Source organism: Erythrolamprus reginae, chromosome 3 (assembly GCF_031021105.1).
Source record: "Erythrolamprus reginae isolate rEryReg1 chromosome 3, rEryReg1.hap1, whole genome shotgun sequence".
In the NCBI taxonomy this organism is placed as follows: Eukaryota; Metazoa; Chordata; class Lepidosauria; order Squamata; family Dipsadidae; genus Erythrolamprus; species Erythrolamprus reginae.
Window position 1 is genome coordinate 138,288,308 of NC_091952.1, and position 24,757 is coordinate 138,313,064.

At 42.0% G+C, this 24,757-nt stretch overlaps 1 protein-coding gene across 1 annotated transcript in view; it reads right to left on the bottom strand.

The window, feature by feature from the left end:
- The window catches only part of NUF2 (NUF2 component of NDC80 kinetochore complex), a 114,034-nt gene that overhangs the window by 67,285 nt on the left and 21,992 nt on the right, over positions 1–24,757 (bottom strand). Inside the window, exon 3 of the mRNA XM_070746823.1 lies at positions 1,494–1,568. Within this exon, the coding sequence (XP_070602924.1) occupies positions 1,494–1,568 (75 nt within the window). The remainder of the gene's footprint in view (positions 1–1,493; positions 1,569–24,757) is intronic.

Sequence of the window (24,757 nt, forward strand, 5' to 3'; positions counted from 1 at the left end):
CGCCTTCTACCACACGAATCCCAGCGGCCGATAAGGTCCCACAGACTTGGCCTTCTCCAGGTCCTGTCGACTAAAAAATGTCGTTTGGCGGGCTCCAGGGGAAGAGCCTCCTCTGTGGCAGCCCCGGCCCTCTGGAATCAACTCCCCCCAGAGATTAGAAATGCTCCCACCCTCCTGGTCTTTTGCAAATTACTTAACTGTATCGCCAGGCATGGGGGAACTGAGACACCTCCCCCAGGCTTTTATATTTCATATTTGGTATGTGTGTGCTGAATGGTTTTAAATGATGGGGTTTTATGTTTTTTTAATATTAGATTTGTTTCATTGTAATATTGTTTTATTATTGTTCTGAGCCGCCCCGAGTCTTCGGAGAGGGGCGGCATACAAATTTAATAAATTATTATTATTATTTATACCAATTATTATACATAAAACAATAAAAGAGGTACAAAAATACGTAAGAGTAATTAGACTTTGTGTACCTCTGTGTTTGTTATTAAACTACATGTACCAGCACCCTCCTTATATCAGGGTTAACAGGAGTTTCTGTGTGTCTAATAAAGTAACAAGAGCCAGCATGGGCGGGGCCAATCAGAGAAAGCCTCTGCTGCCAATAACAATCCAGAGCTCTGTTAAAGGCTGCAGAGGCCTTTCTTGAAAGTGTCTGATAGCAAAATGGAGACCAGTGCACAGTGACAAGCAGCTGCAGAAGTAGGCTGCCAAGGCAAGGCAGTTGTCAGGGTGTGTGAGGCCTGGTAAGTAGAGAAACTCCACCCCCATCCACACCTTAGCTTAATTTTTACCTGTGCATCTCGCCTCACTTTGTGTACCCTGGAGTAAGTGGGATCTTAACTAAGGCTTATATTGGGTGCACATGTAAATATCAAGCTAGGGTGTATTTTCTGGATAAGTCATATTTTGGGGAAAAACATGGTACTAATGGTTATCATTACCCAGAGGATCATTGCTTGCCCTCTCCCCTCTTTGGAAAAGCTTTATAGCTCCCACTGCATTAAGAAAGTTTGAAACATTCTTAAAGATCCATCTCATCCTAGTCACCCTTTTTTTTTGAACTATTACCATCTGGCAGACGGTACAGGATAATAAAAACAAGGACAAATAGGCTGAAAAACAGGTTATATCACACAGTAGTAACTATATTGAATTCTACTGTAGAGTGCAATATTAATGCAATATCAGGGCTTTTCAATGTGAAGGATGTGTGGTTTTATTTTTATTTATTTATTTAGTTTTTCAAATTAATATATTTTGCCCATCTCCACTGATTTCCAGATAAGCAGCTGTTAATTTATTGCAACAAACAAAAATCATGGTAGCGAACTTAAAGAACAAAGAGTGTAATATCTATCTTAAGACAATACACACAATAAATGTGTTAGCCTTTAAAGTCTGTAAAACAATACAGGGAACTACTAAGGTTCCATGTCATTCTAGTTTCAATGCATTTCCCCAATAACTTAATATATTCTTACCGTATAAAAATGTTCTGTACGGATCCCATACACACTTTGTAAAACTCTCATGAAAATAATACGCAATATTTCAGGCTAAAAAGAAAAGTACAATTTTACAAAATGAACAAACCAGGTATGAAATTTATTTTACTTAGAACTTATTTAATTTGCTTAATGCTACCAGAGTGAGAAGTCTGAAAAGTTCAAGGTCTGTGCAGGGCAACAATTTTAAGTATGTTAATACATATTAACAGTGCATTTTGATATCAATAATGTTTACAAAATTAATCCTGTGGGCAAATAAAAACATTACTAAATCTTCAAGCCTAATGCAGCTGATGAAAAAAATATTTAAACTTTTACAGCAAATGAAAATATAAAATTCCACAAAAGTAATTTTAACAGACTGGAATATGCTTTCATTAGAGGCTGAAAATTACTTTACATGTCTATCAAGTCAACTTAATAGTATTTAGAATGTAAGACATAGCTCTAAAAAGACCTAGTTTCAAAGACATCCCTCAATATTCTAGACTCAATAAGTGACTTAAGGTCAGGCACTTTTAATCCAACCTACTACACAGGATTATTGTGAGAAATGCATTTTAACACCAAGGAAGAAATAAGAATTCTGGTAACACTGAACATTCTAAGATTCAACGGTTCACAAAAAAAAGGACATATTCTAAATAACTGGTGATTGAGTAAGTTGCTTTCTATAATTAGAAAATTAATTAATAGAAATCAATTATTTTTTTAATATTCCTCCTATAAGCGGATTCCAGGGAGCAGGATCATCGGGCAAAACAAGAGCAAAAAGGTGCTTGCCAATGAAATTTGGTAAAGGAATAGAAGTGAACAAGAAAAAAACATTAAAGCTTTGACCATTAGAGCCAATGAAGAAAAGATAGAATTGGGGAGGAATCTATAGTCATAATATGTCACCCTTGTGATTCTTGGAAAGAAAAACTGATAACTCACTAACAGCACTTCATTAATGAAGGATGAAGATTTATCACATCAAAAAAGGAGGATCTGCGCATGCGTTGGTATAGCTGAACGCTCCGAAAGAAGGCTCCCAGATGTGGGAAAGTAAAAGTAAAAGTTAACCCTTAACAACCTCTCTAGCTTGGTGAAAGTGGATTGAGAGGAGAGCGAACTGAACAAGCTCTGGAAAAACTTTATTAGAAGGAGTTAAAAATTGAAGCAAGTGACTGTTTTTAACGTGCCTGTGTGAAGAAGCGAGAACAAAGAGAAGATGGCGTCTACCGAGGAGTTGGAGGGAAAGATGGATTCGCTACTTAAAGGCTTTGCTGACATGGGGAAACTGCTCCAAGAAATGAAAAAAGATTTATCTGCATTGGGAACTGGAATGACAGAATTGAAAGAACAATCCAAAACACAAGATCAAAGAATTGGGAAACTGGAGGTGGGAAAATCTCGCCAGGAACTTCGCATCATAAATCTGGAGGACAGACAGCGCCGATCTAATCTTCGTTTGAGAGGTTTCCCCAAAGATTTTGCGGAGAGCAAACAACTTGTTCAAGAAATCCTTCAGTGGCTCATCGAGAACAAAGTTAAATGTGAGTTGCAAGAATTCGAAAAAGTGCATTGGGCTTTTGGATCCCGCAAGCGTGGGGACTCAAAGGACATTGTTGTAAGATTTGTTTAAGAGAGGAGAGCTGCAGAAATATTTAAAGAGTTGAAACAGATTTTAAACTTACGTTACAAAGCTTCTCCAATACTCGTTTTAAAAGATTTGTCTCCTGAAACCCTCAAGATGAGAAGCCAGATGAGAGAAGTATCCTCCCAACTTTATGAAAATGGGATCAGATTTTCGAGGCGCTATCCTGCTACAATAATTGTGTTTAAAGATTCCAAGGTTTTCCAGGCGAGATCGTTAGAAGAGGGAAGAAAGCTGCTTTTTCAATTGGGGTTAAATCCGGAGGGAGCAACCCAGAGTCAATCATCGGTGGATCGACCAGATGCAGCAGAAGAAGAATTGTTTCTCCAACCGTTCCGTGATGCAGGGCAAAGTAAGGGAGAAAAGATTGCAGCACTTCAAAGAGAACTGGCCTCACTCCAGGCAGAGAAGAAAGATGAGCCAAGGGTTACTCGACAGAAGAAAAAATAATAAACTGAACTGAGTTGACTTGCTAATATGGTATCAAGTTTTTCAACCAATTATTCTTTTTTCTGTATTTCTTGTTTGGTTGTTCTCGTTAGTTAACAGGGGGAGAGGAGGGAAGGAGGGGGGAATCTTTTATTATGTTGTAAAATGGGGAAGGGGGGGCTTTCTGAGGGAACGCAGATCCAGGAGTGCCTCTTAGTAACGGAAGTTTTTTTCGTTGCCTCCCCCTGGGGGGGGAGGCCAGGATAGGGGCACCAGGGTGGGGATTCATCGTAATGAAAAAATATTTTTCCGGTAGGCTCTGTTTTGTTGGAAGGGGAAATGTATTTAAATTATGTAAATGGGTGATATAGGATTATTATTGCTGAATGTAAATGGTCTCTCATCACAGAAAAAACGTTATAGAATCATGAAGCTGGCAAAGGACAGTAAGGCAGATGTTTTATTTTTATCTGAAACTCATAAGGGAAGGGAAAAAACAGACAGATTAGTCACAAATGCAGAATGGCAGGAAGTTTATGAGTCGAGAGCAACGAATAAGGCAAAAGGAGTTGCCATCTTGTTGCACCGAAGAGTGCATTTTCAGTTAAGTAATATAGTGGAACCCCGACATAAGAGCTGCTCTACTTAAGAGCAACTCGAGATAAGAGCTGGGAGGGGAGAGATATTTTTGTTCTACTTACAAGCCCAAATTCGAGATACAAGCGCCAAGGAGCTGTCTCCTGAAGCCAAATGCTAACTTCCGCGTTCGGCTTCAGGAGACAGCTGCGAAGCGGTGCGCGTGTTTTAAAAGGTTGCAGCCGTCCTGGGGGGCTCGGGGGGGTGCTTGCAGCTTTCTTTCTTGCTCTTTTTCTTTCTCTCTTTTACCTTCCCTTCCTCTATTTCTTCTTTTCTTTCTCTTTCCCACCTTCTTCCCTCCCTCCCTCCCTTCACTCATTCCTCTCTTACTCTCCCCTTTCATAAGTTTCCTTGCTTCCTTCCTCTGTTCCTGTCCCTTCCCCCTTTCTTTCTTTCTTTCTTTCTTGCTTGCTCTTTTTCTTTCTCTCTTTTACCTTCCCTTCCTCTATTTCTTCTTTTCTTTCTCCTTCCCACCTTCTTCCCTCCCTCCCTCCCTTCACTCATTCCTCTCTTACTCTCCCCTTTCATAAGTTTCCTTGCTTCCTTCCTCTGTTCCTGTCCCTTCCCCCTTTCTTTCTTTCTTGCTTTCTTGCTCTTTTTCTTTCTCTCTTTTACCTTCCCTTCCTCTATTTCTTCTTTTCTTTCTCCTTCCCACCTTCTTCCCTCCCTCCCTCCCTTCACTCATTCCTCTCTTACTCTCCCCTTTCATAAGTTTCCTTGCTTCCTTCCTCTGTTCCTGTCCCTTCCCCCTTTCTTTCTTTCTTTCTTGCTCTTTTTCTTTCTCTCTTTTACCTTCCCTTCCTCTATTTCTTCTTTTCTTTCTCCTTCCCACCTTCTTCCCTCCCTCCCTCCCTTCACTCATTCCTCTCTTACTCTCCCCTTTCATAAGTTTCCTTGCTTCCTTCCTCTGTTCCTGTCCCTTCCCCCTTTCTTTCTTTCTTTCTTTCTTTCTTGCTCTTTTTCTTTCTCTCTTTTACCTTCCCTTCCTCTATTTCTTCTTTTCTTTCTCCTTCCCACCTTCTTCCCTCCCTCCCTCCCTTCACTCATTCCTCTCTTACTCTCCCCTTTCATAAGTTTCCTTGCTTCCTTCCTCTGTTCCTGTCCCTTCCCCCTTTCTTTCTTTCTTTCTTGCTCTTTTTCTTTCTCTCTTTTACCTTCCCTTCCTCTATTTCTTCTTTTCTTTCTCCTTCCCACCTTCTTCCCTCCCTCCCTCCCTTCACTCATTCCTCTCTTACTCTCCCCTTTCATAAGTTTCCTTGCTTCCTTCCTCTGTTCCTGTCCCTTCCCCCTTTCTTTCTTTCTTTCTTTCTTGCTTGCTTTCTTGCTTTCTTTCTTGCTCTTTTTCTTTCTCTCTTTTACCTTCCCTTCCTCTATTTCTTCTTTTTTTTCTCCTTCCCACCTTCTTCCCTCCCTCCCTCCCTTCACTCATTCCTCTCTTACTCTCCCCTTTCATAAGTTTCCTTGCTTCCTTCCTCTGTTCCTGTCCCTTCCCTCTTTCCTTCCTTCCTTCCCACCCTCCGTCCATTCATTCACCCATTCCTCTCTTGATCGCTTAAAGCCGGTCCCTGGTGCAAAAAGGGTTGGGGACCTCTGTCCTACAGGATTGGGTGGCAGAGAAGTTGAACATATGTAAATTTAAAAGTTTAAGAAAGTTTACAAGTTAAGTGAAAGAAACTTCATTATTCATTTATATGTACATGTACATTTCTTCATTAAAAACATGTCTTTCTGCATAATTTAGACTAACTTTGTGAGTTTTTTGAGGGCTGGAACCAATTAAAATTATTTACATTAATTCCTATGGGGAAAAGTCGTTCGAGATAAGAGCTGCTCGACTTAAGAGCCCAGGTCCGGAACGAATTAAACTCGTATCTCGAGGTACCACTGTATTAAAAGGGACAAAGATGGCAGAATGCTATTTATTAAGGGGAAAATAAGTAACAAGCTAGTAACCTTAGCGGTAATTTATGCTCCTAATGTAAATGCAAAACAATTTATAATAAATGTAAAACGGAAACTAGATGAATTTGCGGAAGGTATTATGATTTTAGCAGGAGACTTTAATCTGGAATTAACAGCAGGGAAGGGGGAAAAGAAAAAATTACATCTAAATAAACTCAATATGATGGATCTTCATGAAAACGTAGCTAATAGAGATACTTTCTATTCTGCAAGACATAATAAATTTAGCTGTATAGACTATATGTTAATTAATAAAACAGATAAGGTAAAGTTTAAGAAAGCGGAAGTAAAAACTATTTGGCTATCAGACCATGCTCCTCTGTTAGCTGTGATAGAGATAGAGGTTTGTAGTAAACAAAGAATTTGGAGGTATAACCCCATTGTCTCAGCAAATGAGGAGAGTAGAATTAAATTACAAAGGGAACTTAATGGATTCTTTTGTATTAATGCAACAGGTGAGGTTAAACAAACAATAGTTTGGGATACACATAAAGCAGTAATGAGGGGCAACTGCATTAGTACTGAAGCTTTTATTAGGAAATCCTGGGATGTTAAGAGGAATAATTTATTAAAAGAAATAGATTTAATCCAAGAAACTTTAAAAATTACAAGAAATAGAGAATGGAATTTATTATTATCATTTAAGAAAAAGAAATTGCAATTACTTGATGAAGAAAGATGGAATAAAATGAATATGATTATGAAACATAGAATTAGAGGGTGGAGTCACAAATCAATGAAGCAAATGGTACATTATTTGAAAAAAAGAAAAGAGAAATCTTACATCTCTGCTTTAAAAGATAAGGATGGTGTAATAAAACGTAGTAATGTAGAAATGGAAAAAATAATGAGAGATTTCTATGGGGAATTATATAAAAAAGAGTATGTTGTTTCGCAAACCTCAGAGGTTAAAAAGAAATTAGAGGAAGAAGATGCCCAAATGTTAAATGCAAAAATTACAAGTGAGGAGATATCTAGAGTTATTAAGGGATTGAAACCGGCCAAAGCTCCTGGTCCAGATGGTTTTACTGCTGAATATTATAAAGTGTATATGAATGAATTATTACCGCATATGGAGAAATTGTTCAATAATGTATTGGAGACTTTTGAAACTCCAAAGACGTGGAAAATGTCAGAAATTATAACGGTCCCAAAACCAGATCGTGATTTAATGGATCCGAGTTCTTATCGCCCCATCAGCCTATTAAATCAAGATTATAAGATATTTATGAAAATATTGGCAAATAGGGTGGAGAATATATTACCAAAAATAATTGGAGAAGATCAATATGGATTTGTGAAAGGAAGGAAAATTTATGAACCAATAAGAAACGTGGTCAATGTTTTACACCATGCTACCAGTACCAAAAGAAAATTATGCATTTTAAAATTAGATGTCTATAAGGCTTTTGACAAAGTTAACCATGACTACCTATTTCAATTATGTAAAGATTTAAATATGGGAAACATATTTTGTAGAGTTATAGAAACAATATATAAGGATAATGTGGCTCAAATTAGAGTAAATGGCAATAGAACAGAAATAGTTAAAATTCAAAATGGAACTAAGCAGGGTTGCCCACTATCCCCAATGTTATTTGCATTAGCAATTGAGACCCTAGCAAACAAAATTAGAAATGATAAGGAATGGAGAGGCTATCAAATAGGGGAATTGGAATTGAAATTAAACTTATTTGCAGATGATGCTATAGTGATGTCTGAAACCCCAATTGAAATGATGAAAAGAATAATGATACTACTTCAGGAATTTAAAGATCAATCTGGACTGAAGGTTAATATAGACAAATCAGAGATAATATGTTTAAATACAGGCCCTAAAGAGCAAATCGAGATTCAAAAAACTTCAGGACTGAAACTAGGTTGTAAAAAAATGAAATATTTGGGAATTTGGTTATTCAAGAATCCAATAAAAATAGCAACGGCCAATTATAACCTAATATGGAAAAAAATCCAGAAGCAGATTAAAAATTGGAAGGGTAAAAAGTTAGGAAGAATGGCTAAGATTAGGGCTCTTAAGATGATGATAATACCAAAAATAATGTATTTGTTTCAGGTTCTACCTGGTAGTTTTCCTGAGGCAAAATTAAGAGAATGGGATAACAGACTAAATTTTTGGATTGAAGGAGATAAAAAACCCAGAATAAGGAAACATTGGCAGAATGCACAAGAGAAAGAGGGGGGGGGGCAGCCCATGTCTAGTATTATATAGAAATGCATTTCAAATGGAAAGGTTAATGGAACTAGTTATGGGGGGAAAAGAAATGGGTACGAATAGAAAAAGAAATTAATAATATAAATAATAAAGAACTATTATTTAAAAATTGGAGTAGAATTGAAACCAGTACCTTAAGTGATCGTTTTAAAGCATGTTTAGAAATATGGCTTAAATGGCAGAGGACAAGTGGAATAAAGGTATCCAGGCTATCAACGTTACATGTATTGAATATAGGGGATGACGTTAATCTAAGTAGAATTATTAAAATATTAAAAAGTAAAGGAATAACGAGAATTGAGCAATTATATGACAAAGATGGAAGAGTTAGTAGAACTAGATTGGAATGGTGGATTGGCAAACAGAAATGGTTGCAGATTAATGCAATATGTACATACTTAAACAAAAGTGAGAATAAAGAAGCCTTTTTACGGGAAGAAAATAGTGTAGAAAAAATAATAAGTGAAAAGACAAATGAAAGTAAAGCACAAGCCAGTAGTATACAGTAATACCCCGGTTATTGCGTCCCCGACCATTGCGAACAGGGTAATTTGCGATTTTTCAACCCGGAAGTCAAAACACCATCTGCGCATGTGTGCCCTTTTTTCCTATGGGCACGCATGCGTAGATGGCGCCCGGCAGATCAGCTGCTGGGCGGCTTCCCTGGGTCTTCCCCCTCTTGCTGGCGGGAGGGCGAGCAGCGGGCATCAGCAAGGAGTTTCCCCACCGCCCACGCAAACTCCTCGCTGCCGCCCGCCCTTCGCCCGCCCACGCCGTTCATTCTTGCCGCTTTCGAGCTTGAGTCCTGAAGCGAATTCGCTCCAGGACTCAGCTGGAAAGCGGCGAGAGCCAGTGCGGAGAAGCCGTTCGCTGGCGCTGGCTGTCGGCGCTTTTGAGCTGAGTCCCGGAGCGAATTCGCTCCGGGACTCAGCTCGAAAGCGGCGACAGTCAGCGCGGAGAAGCCGTTCGCTGGCGCTGGCTGTCGGCGCTTTTGAGCTGAGTCCCGGAGCGAATTCGCTCCGGGACTGAGCTCGAAAGCGGCGACAGCCAGCGCGGAGAAGCCGTTCGCTGGCGCTAGCTGTCGGCGCTTTTGAGCTGAGTCCCGGAGCGAATTCGCTCCGGGACTGAGCTCGAAAGCGGCGACAGCCAGCGCGGAGAAGCCGTTCGCTGGCGCTAGCTGTCGGCGCTTTTGAGCTGAGTCCCGGAGCGAATTCGCTCCAGGACTCAGCTCGAAAGCGCCGACAGCCAGCGCCAGCGAACGGGTTCTCCGCCGCCTGCCTGCCCGCTAGCGAGGAGCCGAAGATTGGGGGTGGCGCGGCTGTTTTAAAATGTCGCCGCCGGCATGGGGGGCTTGCCAGCACCCCCCGGACCCCCAACCCGGGTTTGGGGGGCTGCTAGGAAGCCCCCCATGCCGGCGGCGACGTTTTAAAACAGCCGCGCCGCCCCCAATCTTCGGCTCCTCGCTAGCGCTGCGGGAGTAAAAACACCATCTGCACATGCGCAGATGGTGTTTTTACTTCCGCAGCGCTACTTCGTGAAAACCCGCTCGTTGCGGGGGGTCCTGGAACGGAACCCTCGCAACGAGCGGGGGATCACTGTATATAGAATGCTATTGCAAATGGAAGAAGAAGTAACAAAAAGTTTAACAAGATGTTGGCAGGATGATTTACAAATAGATGAAAGAGAAATGAAAGAAATAATAGAAAATATATACAAGATTAAAAATACGAGAGTTAGAGAGATGAGAAGAAAAATCTTACATAAATGGTACTATACACCTGTACAAATTGCACACTTCCAGGGGAAAGAGAAGGGCATATGTTGGCACGGATGCCAGAAAAAAGGGATTTTTATGCATATGATTTGGGAGTGTGCAGAAATTCAGAAATTCTGGAATGTAGTCCAGAATGAAATTAATAAAATGTTAAACATTAATTGGTTTATTACAAAAGAAATAGCAATTTTAATCAAATATAGAGAACTAGGAGAATTTAAGGAAATTAAAACCGCAGCATTGGAAAGTGCTCAAGCGGTGATGGTATTAGGATGGAAAGATTCTACAAAATGGACACTACAAAATTGGTACTGGTATATGGTGGATCACATACATTTTGAAATTATGGAAATAAGATTAAATAATTTTGATAAGAATAAATTGGAGAAGTTGATGGTGCGATGGAACAATACTTTTAATAATACTTGATCAAGATAGAGCCAAGGAATAATAGATAAACAATTAAATTTTTTTGAATCCTCTTGTATGGGTGGTGGGGGTGATGGTGGGTGTGTTGTTGTTAGGTGATGGGCACATGCACTGTTATATGTTTGTTTTATGTAAACTTTTAAAAATCAATAAAAATTTATTTAAAAAAAAACATCAAAAAAGGAGGAGGTACCAAGAAAGCGAAGAGGAAGCAATTGATGTTCGTCCATCGTGTTTGAAGAGGACCTTGACATCTAATGGGTTGTGGACTGTATGTGATGCGTCCGCAGGTGGCTGATAAGGCCTATTCAGGCACAAAATGTTCTGCCACATGTTGGGTAGACATAAGTAGGCACCACTGTCGCAGCATTTGCAACTCTGGCTTTGCAGAGTGCTCACTTCTCTTCTGCAACGAATGTTCTTCTAGCCTCCAATGTCTGGCAGTCCTGGTGGATCAGCCTGTGCCATATTGGTTGATCTTGTGCCAGGGTTTCTCAAGGTGGTATCGATATCGAGGGACTTGAAGAAGGCTTTCAACGTGTCTTTGCATCGCTTCTTTTGTCCCCCATGCAATCACTTTCCTTTAGACAGCTCACTAGAGGAGATATTTAGGGATGTGATGGTATGGCATCTTAGCAAAATGGTCTGCCCAGCGTGTCTGGGCTTTCATCAGCAGGGTGGGAATTGATGGCAGGCCTCCTCTGGAGAGGATTTCAGTCTCACCTTAACCTGCCATCGGATATGTAATTTGTACCAAAAACTGAGGAGGTTTTCAAGCCATTGTAGCAAAAACGGTGTTAGCATACAGCATGGAAAAAATGGGACAGAATGCTACATCAGAGCTAATTTGCATACTGGTATATAGTCAGTTTTGGCAGGGAGAATTCTATTCATTCGTATCCTGACTGTTGGTGAATCTGCATCAGAGAGCAGATGGATTCTCTTAACGTTAGAGTTCATGAAGGCAAATCATGTCAGACTAATCTCATTGATTTCTTTGACTATGTCACAAAGGTGTTGGATGAAGGTGGTGCCGTGGATATTGCCTACCTGGACTTCAGCAAAGCCTTTGATACGGTTCCACATAAAGAGCTGATAGATAAATTAGTGAAGATTGGACTTAATCCCTGGATAGTTCAATGGATTTGCAGCTGGCTGAAGCGTAGACATCAGAGAGTTATTGTTAACGGTGAGTATTCTGAGCAGAGTCAGGTTACAAGCGGTGTGCCACAAGGGTCTGTTCTGGGTCCTATTCTTTTTAATATGTTTGTGAGTGACATAGGGGAAGGTTTGGTAGGGAAGGTTTGCCTATTTGCCGATGACTCTAAAGTGTGCAATAGGGCTGATATTCCTGGAGGCGTCTGTAATATGGTAAATGATTTAGCTTTATTGATAAATGGTCAAAGCAATGGAAACTGCAGTTTAATGTTTCCAAATGTAAAATAATGCACTTGGGGAAAAGGAATCCTCAATCTGAGTACAGTGGTACCTCGAGATAAGAGTTTAATTCGTTCCGGACCTGGGCTCTTAAGTCGAGCAGCTCTTATCTCGAACGACTTTTCCCCATAGGAATTAATGTAAATAATTTTAATTGGTTCCAGCCCTCAAAAAACTCACAAAGTTAGTCTAAATTATGCAGAAAGACATGTTTTTAATGAAGAAATGTACATGTACATATAAATGAATAATGAAGTTTCTTTCACTTAACTTGTAAACTTTCTTAAACTTTTAAATTTACATATGTTCAACTTCTCTGCCACCCAATCCTGTAGGACAGAGGTCCCCAACCCTTTTTGCACCAGGGACCGGCTTTAAGCGATCAAGAGAGGAATGGGTGAATGAATGGACGGAGGGTGGGAAGGAAGGAAGGAAAGAGGGAAGGGACAGGAACAGAGGAAGGAAGCAAGGAAACTTATGAAAGGGGAGAGTAAGAGAGGAATGAGTGAAGGGAGGGAGGGAGGGAAGAAGGTGGAAAGGAGAAAGAAAAGAAGAAATAGAGGAAGGGAAGGTAAAAGAGAGAAAGAAAAAGAGCAAGAAAGAAAGAAAGAAAGAAAGAAAGAAAGAAAGGGGGAAGGGACAGGAACAGAGGAAGGAAGCAAGGAAACTTATGAAAGGGGAGAGTAAGAGAGGAATGAGTGAAGGGAGGGAGGGATGGAGGGAAGAAGGTGGGAAGGAGAAAGAAAAGAAGAAATAGAGGAAGGGAAGGTAAAAGAGAGAAAGAAAAAGAGAAAGAAAGAAAGCAAGAAAGAAAGAAAGGGGGAAGGGACAGGAACAGAGGAAGGAAGCAAGGAAACTTATGAAAGGGGAGAGTAAGAGAGGAATGAGTGAAGGGAGGGAGGGAGGGAAGAAGGTGGGAAGGAGAAAGAAAAGAAGAAATAGAGGAAGGGAAGGTAAAAGAGAGAAAGAAAAAGAGCAAGAAAGAAAGAAAGAAAGAAAGAAAGAAAGGGGAAGGGACAGGAACAGAGGAAGGAAGCAAGGAAACTTATGAAAGGGGAGAGTAAGAGAGGAATGAGTGAAGGGAGGGAGGGAGGGTAGAAGGTGGGAAGGAGAAAGTAAAGAAGAAATAGAGGAAGGGAAGGTAAAAGAGAGAAAGAAAAAGAGCAAGAAAGAAAGCAAGAAAGCAAGAAAGAAAGGGGGAAGGGACAGGAACAGAGGAAGGAAGCAAGGAAACTTATGAAAGGGGAGAGTAAGAGAGGAATGAGTGAAGGGAGGGAGGGAAGAAGGTGGGAAGGAGAAAGAAAAGAAGAAATAGAGGAAGGGAAGGTAAAAGAGAGAAAGAAAAAGAGCAAGAAAGAAAGCAAGAAAGCAAGAAAGAAAGAAAGAAAGGGGGAAGGGACAGGAACAGAGGAAGGAAGCAAGGAAACGTATGAAAGGGGAGAGTAAGAGAGGAATGAGTGAAGGGAGGGAGGGAGGGTAGAAGGTGGGAAGGAGAAAGAAAAGAAGAAATAGAGGAAGGGAAGGTAAAAGAGAGAAAGAAAAAGAGCAAGAAAGAAAGAAAGAAAGGCAACTTCAAAGAAAGGCTCACTGAGCATCTCTCACTCTCTCTCTCTTTCTATCCCTCTCTTTCTCTCTCTCCCCCCTTTCTCTTTCTCTTTCTCTCCCCCTCCTGGACTCCCGGATCGCTCGCGTGTGGCAGCAAACATGCTTTGGGGGTTTAGCTGGGGGGGAGAAGTAGCACCTTCCAAACCCCCAAAGCATGTTTGCTGCCACACGATTTAGCCAGGACAGGAGCGAAGGAACGTGGAGGATTGGGGAGCTGAAAACGCCCGGTTTCAGCTTTCCAATCCTCCACGTTACTTCGCCGCTAAATCGTGTGGCAGCAAACATGCTTTGGGGGTTTGTCTGGGGAGGAGAAGTAGCACCTTCCAAACCCCCAAAGCATGTTTGCTGCCACACGATTTAGCCAGGACAGGAGCGAAGGAACGTGGAGGATTGGGGAGCTGAAAACGCCCGGTTTCAGCTTTCCAATCCTCCACGTTACTTCGCCGCTAAATCGTGTGGCAGCAAACATGCTTTGGGGGTTTGTCTGGGGAGGAGAAGTAGCACCTTCCAAACCCCCAAAGCATGTTTGCTGCCACACGATTTAGCCAGGACAGGAGCGAAGGAACGTGGAGGATTGGGGAGCTGAAAACGCCCGGTTTCAGCTTTCCAATCCTCCACGTTACTTCGCCGCTAAATCGTGTGGCAGCAAACATGCTTTGGGGGTTTGGCTGGGGGGAAGTAGCACCTTCCTAACTCCCTCCCCCCGCAGCCAAACCCCCAAAGCATGTTTGCTGCCACACGATTTAGCCAGGACAGGAGCGTTCGGAGCCCGAGAGGGGGAAAGAGAAGAATGGAGAGAGAGCCGCTGCCGCCTCAACAGCAGCCACGGGAGGGGAGTCGCGCGCGTGTGTCGGTGTGATTGCGACTCCCCTCCCGTGGCTGCTGTTGAGGCGGCAGCGGCTCTCTCTCCATTCTTCTCTTTCCCCCTCTCGGGCGCCGAATGCGGCGGGCGGCGGGAAGAGGAAACGAGGCTTGCTGGCCGGGGAAGCAAGCGATCCGGGACTGCCTCGTTTCCTCTTCCCGCCGCCCGCCGCATTCGGAGCCCGAGAGGGGGAAAGAGAAGAATGGAGAGAGAGCCGCTGCCGCCTCAACAGCAGCCACGGGAGGGGAGTCGCAATCACACCGACACACGCGCGCGCCTCTAGCTAGTCAGAGAATGTGAGTGCGGGGAGGGGGGTTCCTGTCTTCTTATGCCTCCCCGCCACCCCCACCCCTCCGCTTTCTCCTTGCGTCGGCTTTCGCCCCCCCTCCTCCTCCTCGCGCCCTCTGCCTTCCACCGAGCAGCCATGGGAGGGGAGTCGCTGGAGCTGCCCCCGGACTTTCCACCAAGCCCAATGCCGCCAGCCCACATGCCCGCCTCTCCCCGCGGCGGCGGTAGTGCTGCCCAGCGCTCCAGCGTTGTCCGGGCTTCTCCCGCTACGCGCAGCCCAACAGCTCGCTCCGGCTGGCGGCGGCGGAGGAAGGCGAATGCGGCTTGGAAGCTGGGAGGGGGGGCGGAACGTCTTTGGCCACTTAGCTCTTCCTCCGAAAGGAAAGCGTGGAGGCTGCCTCTCTCCTCCCATATTCCGCCCCCCTCCCAGCTTCCAAGCCGCATTTGCCTTCCTCCGCCGCCGCCAGCATCCAGCTCTTCCTCCGCTTCTTGCTTCTCTCCAAAATGACAGCTGGGCGGAGCCTGGCGGCGGCGGAAGCAACGCTCGTACCCCGAATGTGGGCTCGTAAGTAGAACAAAAATATCTCTCCCCTCCTAGCTCGCATCTCGAAATGCTCATATATAGACCAGCTCGTATGTCGAGGTTCTACTGTATTGTATTGGCAGTTCTGTGTTAGCACATACTTCAAAAGAAAAGGATTTAGGGGTAGTGATTTCTGACAGTCTCAAAATAGGTGAACAGTGCAGTCAGGCAGTAGGGAAAGCAAGCAGGAAGAGGGAGATTATGATCCCGCTATATAGAATGCTGGTGAGACCACATTTGGAATACTGTGTTCAGTTCTGGAGATCTCACCTACAAAAAGATATTGACAAAATTGAACGGGTCCAAAGACGGGCTACAAGAATGGTGGAAGGTCTTAAGCATAAAACGTATCAGGAAAGACTTAATGAACTCAATCTGTATAGTCTGGAGGACAGAAGGAAAAGAGGGGACATGATCGAAACATTTAAATATATTAAAGGGTTAAATAAGGTCCAGGAGGGAAGTGTTTTTAAAAGGAAAGTGAACACAAGAACAAGGGGACACAATCTGAAGTTAGTTGGGGGAAAGATCAAAAGCAACATGAGAAAATATTATTTTACTGAAAGAGTAGTAGATCCTTGGAACAAACTTCCAGCAGACGTGGTAAATAAATCCACAGTAACTGAATTTAAACATGCCTGGGATAAACATATATCCATCCTAAGATAAAATACAAAAAATAGTATAAGGGCAGACTAGATGGACCAGGAGGTCTTTTTCTGCCGTCAGGTTTCTATGTTTCTATGAGAGAATAACGTTCATAGATAGAATATTTAAGATTAGGATAGGATCTAAATAAAGTACAAGGACTGTGTATATATGTTATAACTTGAAAAGAGAAATATAGTTCTGCTGTCAAGTTGTTATTTGTGAAAACATAAAACAAGTTCCATGAAGAAGAAACAAAACATATAAGCTTATATTGGAGTCAGTGTTGTGCCGACACCCGGACGGGGTCGGCCTAGGACAGGGGGTCTCCTGGACCCCCCGGGACGGATCGCCGCGACCCCGGGGGTTAGGGACAGCCCCGCAGCTACAGGAATGAAGAGCTGCAACCAGACGGCCGTCTGGGCACAGCCATAGCGATCGTCGAAAGCGGAAGTTAAAGAAAGATTAAGAAGTCTACAAACCAGCAGATCGGCAGATAAGGGAGATCTACAGCACCACACGGAATCTTTCGGATCGGAGGAATTTTTTTTTCAGAAAAAGAAGAGATTTCGAAGGCGAACACAGGCAGAGGGTGAATAAACAAATTGTAAGTCATATCCATACGCGGTGGAGAAGCCTAGCCGGAACTACTTGCCTTTGTTAATTTCAAAAGTATAATCCTTTTCTTTCACAATTTTTTTTACAATCTTAGGATAGTGTGGTGCCTTTGTTGCTTATTCCTCAATATTGTTTTTCCTTTAAAATCATATTTTTACCTGACAATTAAAGATTGATTTGACAGCTACCTGATTAGATAAAGTAAAAATGCTTAAATGAATTGAATATACGACTATATGGATTGAACCGAAATCATCTTTTTATAATGGATTTTTATTGAGACCATAATTGCTTGGAGTAAATTTTGGACGGTATATTTTATTTTTATATTTTCATCATTTTTTTTTTCGATTGGATTTTTTTCTTCTTTCTATGGACTAAGTGGGACTATTTTTCTTTCAACACGAATTTGGAGGCGTAAGGATATCTTTTGTGTTTGTTTCTTCTCTCCTCGTTTTCCTTTTTTAATCCTTTTTTATACAACAAGAAGATACTTATTTTAATTGGATATTATATTAGATATTATATTGGACATTTGCTTGGAGTATTTTTCTTTCTTTTTTTAGAGATTTTTATCAAAGCATAACTTATATTTGGCACTTTTGGACTTAATAGTATTTTTTGCTTCCTTTTTTCCTTCCTGGAGATTTCCTTTAGACTTTTTAGATTTTTTAGATCTTTATTCTTCTTATATACAGTGATCCCCCGGTTATTGCGTCCCCGACCATTGCGAGCAGGGTAATTTGCGATTTTTGAACCCGGAAGTCAAAACACCATCTGCGCATGCGGGCCCTTTTTTCTATGGGCACGCATGCGTAGATGGCGCCCGGCAGATCAGCTGCTGGGCGGCTTCCCTGGGTCTTCCCCCTCTTGCTGGCGGGAGGGCGAAGCCCCCCCCAGCACCCGCTCGCCCGCCCTTCGCCCGGGAAGTTCGCCAGGAGTCAGCGGAGAACGGCGCGCCTGTTTTAAAACGATCGGAGCTTTCCAATGAGTCCCGGAAAGCTCCGATCGTTTTAAAGCAGGTGCGCCGTTCTCCGCTGACTCCTAAAGCGGGGAAGTTCGCCAGGAGTCAGCGGAGAACGGCGCAACTGTTTTAAAACGATCGGAGCTTTCCAATGAGTCCCGAAGACAAACGTCAAACTTCCGCGTTTGTCTTCGGGACTCATTGGAAAGCTCCGATCGTTTTAAAGCAGGCGCGCCGTTCTCCGCTGACTCCTAAAGCGGGGAAGTTCGCCAGGAGTCAGCGGAGAACGGCGCAACTGTTTTAAAACGATCGGAGCTTTCCAATGAGTCCCGAAGACAAACGTCAAACTTCCGCGTTTGTCTTCAGGACTCATTGGAAAGCTCCGATCGTTTTAAAGCAGGCGCGCCATTCTCCGCTGACTCCTAAAGCGGGGAAGTTCGCCAGGAGTCAGCGGAGAACGGCGCAACTGTTTTAAAATGATCGGAGCTTTCCAATGAGTCCCGAAGACAAACGTCAAACTTCCGCGTTTGTCTTCAGGACTCATTGGAAAGCCGCGCGGGTGTTTTAAAACGTCGCCGCCGACATGGGGGGCTTGCTAGCACCCCCCCAAACCCGGGTTGGGGGTTCGGGGGGGTGCTAGCGAGCCCCCCATGTCGGCGGCGACGTTTTAAAACACCCGCGCCGCCCCCAATCTTCGGCTCCTCGCTAGCGCTGCGGAAGTTAAAAACACCATCTGCACATGCGCAGATGGTGTTTTTACTTCCGCAGCGCTACTTCGCGAAAACCCGCTCGTTGCGGGGGGTCCTGGAACGGAACCCTCGCAACGAGCGGGGGATCACTGTATATTCTTTTATATTTTTTATATTTTTTCTCTTCCTTTTCTCTTCTAAAGAAAAACTCTTCCAGTTTTTTTTCCTTTTTCCTTTCTTTTCCCCCTATCATTTTCTTCTCTTTAAAGAAATCTCTCTACCTTTTTATCTTCCTTTTTCCTTTTTCTTTTTTTTCTCCCTCTCCTCTTTCTATTTTTTATCTTTAATTATTATTAATTTTTCCCTCTCTCAAAATTACATTTATATCTTTTCTTTTTTTCAGTATTAAATAGCCATGTGCTAGAACATTGGTCTCTTCCTTTCCCCCACCTGATCCCCCCTTTAAGGAGTCTAGAAACTCACTGAAACATTTCTTTACCTTTCCCCCCCTTCGTTCTTTTTCCCTATTTTCCTTTTTAATTAAACCAAATAATTAATTATAGCAGTAATTGAATTGAATTGTTATATTTAATTTTTTTTCCTTTCTTTTTTTTCTTTGTTCCATTTCCATTTTCCTATCAAGAATATATAAGATTTAGACTAAAATAATTTTTAAAATAAAATACAGTGTTCCCTCGATTTTCGCGGGGGTTGCGTTCCAAGACCGCCCGCGAAAGTCGAATTTCCGCGAAATAGCGGTGCGGAAGTAAAAACACCATTTTTGGCTATGGACAGCCAAAAACTACCCCCACGCACCCTTTTTCAAGGCAGCACAAGGAGCCGGGCTTGAAGTTGGGGGCGGGGAGCAACGAAAGTGCGGAGGCCGGCAAAGATTGTTTTGAATGTTGGCTGCCCCCGCCCCCCTAGCGCCTCTGGCCCCCTCGCCACTACCGCCCGCCCACCCCTCTCTCTGGCTTTCTTAGGACACGGGTCCTCCTGCAGCAGCGCTGGCGGCTACGGCTTCTCATCCTCCTCATTCGGCCGGTAGCCACTCTGAGCGCTTTGAGAATGCCTGCCTCGCCCCTCTCACAGTCCCTTAGCTGAGAGCGCTTTCGTCCCAGCTATCAGCGAGGGGACTGCAGGAAAGGTGGGGCAGGCATTCTCACAGAAAGGGAGAGAGAGAGGGAGAAAGAGAGAGAGAGCACGAGGGAGGAGAGTGGAAGGTAGAGAGAGAGAGAGAAATGATAGAAAAAGGGAGAAAAAAAGAGAAATGAGAAAATGATTGAAGCAGAGAATGACATGAAAGAAAGAGAAAGAGAGAGAGAAGTGACTCTTGGTGATGACGTATGACGTCATCGGGTGGGAAAAACCATGGTATAGGAAAAAAAACCGTGGAGTATTTTTTAATTAATATTTTTTGAAAAACCGTGGTATAGCCGTTTCGCGAAGTTTGAACCAGCGAAAATCGAGGGATCACTGTAATAACAGTGATTTTGGATTATGAAAGGTTCCCACAGGGCACAGAGTGTGACTTCAGTGACTACAATAACAACACGCAAACAACCAACTACTCCCGCCCCAACCTGTACACCCAGGGTCTCCCCAACTTCATCACCGTTACAACAATGGACTATACCCACAATGTTGGCCAAAGAGAAAGAAAAAGACAAGCCTACGATGGATCCTAGTTTCCAGATTATTCAAGAAGCACTAGCAGACATCAAGGCACTACAAACCCAGGCAAAAACTCAAAGTGACACAAACAAAGAAGAAATGAAAACTTACCTACAAGAACTGAGGCAAGAGATGAAGGAGATGAAAGACGAAATTAAAAAAGAAATTGCGGAACTTAAAACTGAATTAACCGAAGTAAAAGGGAATGTTGTAAAAATGGACGGAAATATAAAAGTCATGCAACAAAAACTACAAGATAGTGAAAAGAGAATACAAGTGACAGAAGAAAAAATCCAAGAGGCGGGACAGAGAGTAGAAGAATATGAAGACCGTAACTATGCAGCCCGTAGAGACTTCGATATAGCAATAACCAATTTAGAACTCCACTCCGCACAACATGGCTTGAGGTTCCAAAATATTGAAGAAGAAAGAGATGAGGACTTGCCTTCAAAAATGGCAGAAGTCATGGGAGCTATTTTGCAGTTAGACCCAGCAGACCTGGTAAAAGAAATCGACGAAGTCTACCGAGTCCAGACTGGCTATGTAAGGCGCCATAACTTACCCAGAGAAGTCCACATTAGGTTCACAAGAAGAATCGTCAAAGACGAGATACTGAGATACACAAAAAACGCGACGGGAAAGAAATCACGATTCTGAAACAAGTTCCGAGGAGAGTCCGAGAGAGTAGAAGACAATATTATTTCCTTACAAGTATTTTAATCAGAAAGAACATTGTTTTCAGATGGCTGATACCAGAAGGGTTGACTCTAACATGGCAATCAACGAGAGTGAAAATAGAAAGTGTAGAACAAGCAAGATCTTTCCTAGCACGCAGTGGACTGGACAGCACCGTTCAAATTCAGATTCAACCAAAGCCTAGCGATGATATGATGGGGGCCACAGGTGGCGGAGGGGAAGAAGCATTGGTGGTGAAGCAGAAACAACTACAGATTTCACAGGACTTAATTTTGGATACTCGACTCCGAGAACCAAAAGAAGCTAAAAGGTACTATAAATAAAGATGACACACGACTTGAAAATATTTTCAGTCAACGTAAATGGATTGAACAACCCAAGGAAGAGAAACCAAGTATTAACTAAACTTACGAAACAAAGAGCCCAGATAAATATTTTACAAGAAGTTCATATCAAAAAATCAAAAAGAAGTCTCCTTAAAAATTCAAAATTGGGAAAATTATACACCAGCTTGGCTAATCAAAAGAAAAGAGGTGTAGCAATGTATACTGATGAACTAATTGAATCAAAAGAAATATATAACGATGGGGATGGAAGGATTTTGATAGTGCAATTAGATTTAGAAACAAAACCACTAACAATTGTCTCAATTTATGCACCAAATGATAATCAAAAACAATTTTATAAAGATTTACATGAAAAAATTAATGAGTTATCAATTGAAAATATGATAATAATAGGAGATTTTAATGCAATCTCAGATGACCATATGGATTATAATGGGAAAAGAAAAGGAAAGGAAAAAAAAGGTAATTCTACCGGCCTCATTTTGGAAAATGAGTTCAGAATTATTACTAAAAGATGTATGGCGAGAACTGCATTTAAAAGATAAACAGTATACAGTGAACCCTCGAGTTTCGCGTCCTCAAGGATCGCGAAAGGGCTATTTCGCTAGTTTTCAACCCGGAAGTAAACTCCACCATCTGCGCATGCGTGCCCTTCCACGCATGCGTAGATGGTGGAGTTTCCCCGCCGGGCAGAGGCTTCCCTGGGTCTTCCCCCTCTTGCCCCGGTAAGACCCCAGCGGCGGTGGGCTGGAGCGCGAGCTTGGGGCACCCTAGCTCCACTTCCCAGCTGGGAAGCGGAGCTGGCAACAGCGTGGGCGAGCGGGCGGCGCGCGCGAGCTTGGGGCAGCCTAGCTCCGCTTCCCAGCTGGGAAGCGGAGCCGGCAACAGCTTGGGCGGGCGGGCGGCGCGCGCGAGCTTGGGGCAGCCTAGCTCCGCTTCCCAGCTGGGAAGCGGAGCCGGCAACAGCGTGGGCGGGCGGGCGGCGCGCGCGAGCTTGGGGCAGCCTAGCTCCGCTTCCCAGCTGGGAAGCGGAGCCGGCAACAGCGTGGGCGGGCGGGCGGCGCGCGCGAGCTTGGGGCAGCCTAGCTCCGCTTCCCAGCTGGGAAGCAGAGCCGGCAACAGCGTGGGCGGGCGGGCGGCGCGCGCGAGCTTGGGGCAGCCTAGCTCCGCTTCCCAGCTGGGAAGCGGAGCTAGGGTTTCCCCAAGCGCGCGCGCACCCCAGGCGCGAGCAACGGGGTGGGCGGGCGAAGGGCGGGCGGCAGTGGAAGTAAAAACACCATCTGCGCACGCGCAGATGGTGTTTTTACTTCCGCACCGCTACTTCGCGAAAAATCGATCATCGCTTGGGGTCCTGGAACGGAACCCTCGCGATGATCGAGGGTTCACTGTACTTTCTATTCTAACCCGCATAAGACATGGTCTAGAATTGATATGGCTTGGGCTCCTACTCACATAAGGGAACAAATAAGTGAAATAGAAATAGAGACAAATACTTGGGCGGACCACAACCCTTTATCCATATATTGGAAAGGTAAAAGGAGAATAAAGAATTGGTCAATGAACAGAACTATAATAAAAGATCCTGAATATAAGAAATGGATAGAGAAGGAATTAGAGATTTTTTAAAAAATAAATAAAAATATAGATACCACTCCTCAAAATTTATGGGATACAACTAAAGCATATATACGTGGACTAACAATATCATTTATAGCAAAAAAAAATAAAGAAAAGAAAAAATATCAAGGAACACTAGTAGAAGAATTAAGAAAATTAGAAATTTTAATGCAAAAAGAGGACAAGGATGATAAATTAAAAAATCAGAGAGAATTAATAAGACATAAATTGAGATTAATAGAACAAGAACCAATTGTAGAAAAGATAAAGAGAGCAAAACAAGATCACTTTGAGCATGCAAATAAACCTGGAAGATGGCTGGCATACAAACTAAGAAAAGAGAGAGAAAATAAAATTATAAAAAATTTGATAGATTCAAAAGGTATAATAAAATATAGAATAGAAGATAAAAAGGAAATAGTATTGGAATTTTATAAACAATTATATAAGAAAGAAGAGATAAGTGAGGATTTAATTTTTAAATATTTGGAAAAAATAGAACTTCCAGTTTTAACCGAAACACAACAGCAAAGTTTAAATAGACCTATTACTGATATAGAATTAAAACAAGCTATAAAGAACAAAAAAAAAACAAAAACAAAGCAACTGGTCCAGACGCAATACCAGCTGAATTTTATAAATTAGAATTAGAATTTTTTTTCTCTAACATGCTTGAGATATATAATCAAATATTGACAATAGGTAAATTACCAAAAACCTGGTCAGAAACCTTAATAACCTTAATACATAAGGCTGATACCAAGAAAGAAAAAATTGAAAATTACAGACCTATCTCATTGTTGAATGTCGATTATAAAATTTTTATATCAATATTTGCCAATAGACTTAAAAGTATTATAAATAATATGATACACAGTGATCAAAATGGATTTTTACCAGGAAGACAAATAAAAAATAATTTAAGAATAATAGTTAATACTTTGGAATATTATGAGCAGCATCCTGAAAAGCAAATGGCACTTATATTTTTGGATGCCAAAAAAGCGTTTGACAAAGTGGATTGGAATTTTATGAAAATACAATTAAATAAGATGGAAGTAGGAACAAATTTTTTTAATATAATAGACGCCATATACTCTGAACAAACTGCTAAAATTATTATAAACAGTGAACAGACAGAAAATCTAGTTATACAAAGAGGAGTAAGACAAGGCTGCCCAATATCACCATTGTTATTTATTTTAACCTTAGAAGTATTGTTGATAAAAATAAGAGCAGATAAGGAAATAAAAGGATTGAAAATCAGGAATGAAACCTATAAAACACAAGCATTCGCTGACGACGTAGTGTTTGTTTTGGACGACCCAATAGAATCTATTTTAAACTTAATAAATGCGATCGAAGAATACGGGAAAGTTGCAGGATTGAAAATAAATAAGGATAAGACACAGATATTAACAAAAAATATGACTGAAATACAGAGAAAATATTTAGGAGATCTATCAAATATGAAGATCACGAAAAAAGTGAAATATTTAGTGATATGGATGACTTCCAAAGCTGTATCTTTAAAAAATGACAATTATCTAAAATTATTAAGTCAGATAAAAAAAGATTTAGAAATATGGAGTAATTTACAATTATCATTTGTAGGAAGAATTTCTACAGTTAAAATGAATATCCTTCCAAAAATATTGTTTCTTTTTCAAGTGATCCCAATAAATCCAGGAACGAAATTCTTTGCCGAATTGAATAAGATAATAAGAAAATTTATTTGGCAAGGTAAAAAATCAAGAATAAAACAAAATTCATTAGAAGATCGTAAGGAAAGGGGAGGCCTCGGTCTCCCAAATTGGAAACTATATTATTATGCCACGGCCCTGACATGGATAAAAGAATGGCTGACATTAGAAAATCAAAGATTGCTCAACCTAGAAGGTCATGACTTGATGGTCGGTTGGCACGCATTTGTATGGTATGATAAATTAAAAACCCACTCATATTTTAAAAATAATGTTATTAGAAAAGCATTGATAGAAGTGTGGAATGAAATAAAGAAAAATCACTTTTTAGTAATGCCAGAATGGGTTTCACCTTTTGAAGCCATTGTACACCCGAATCTTAAAGGAAAAGATAAGATATGGAA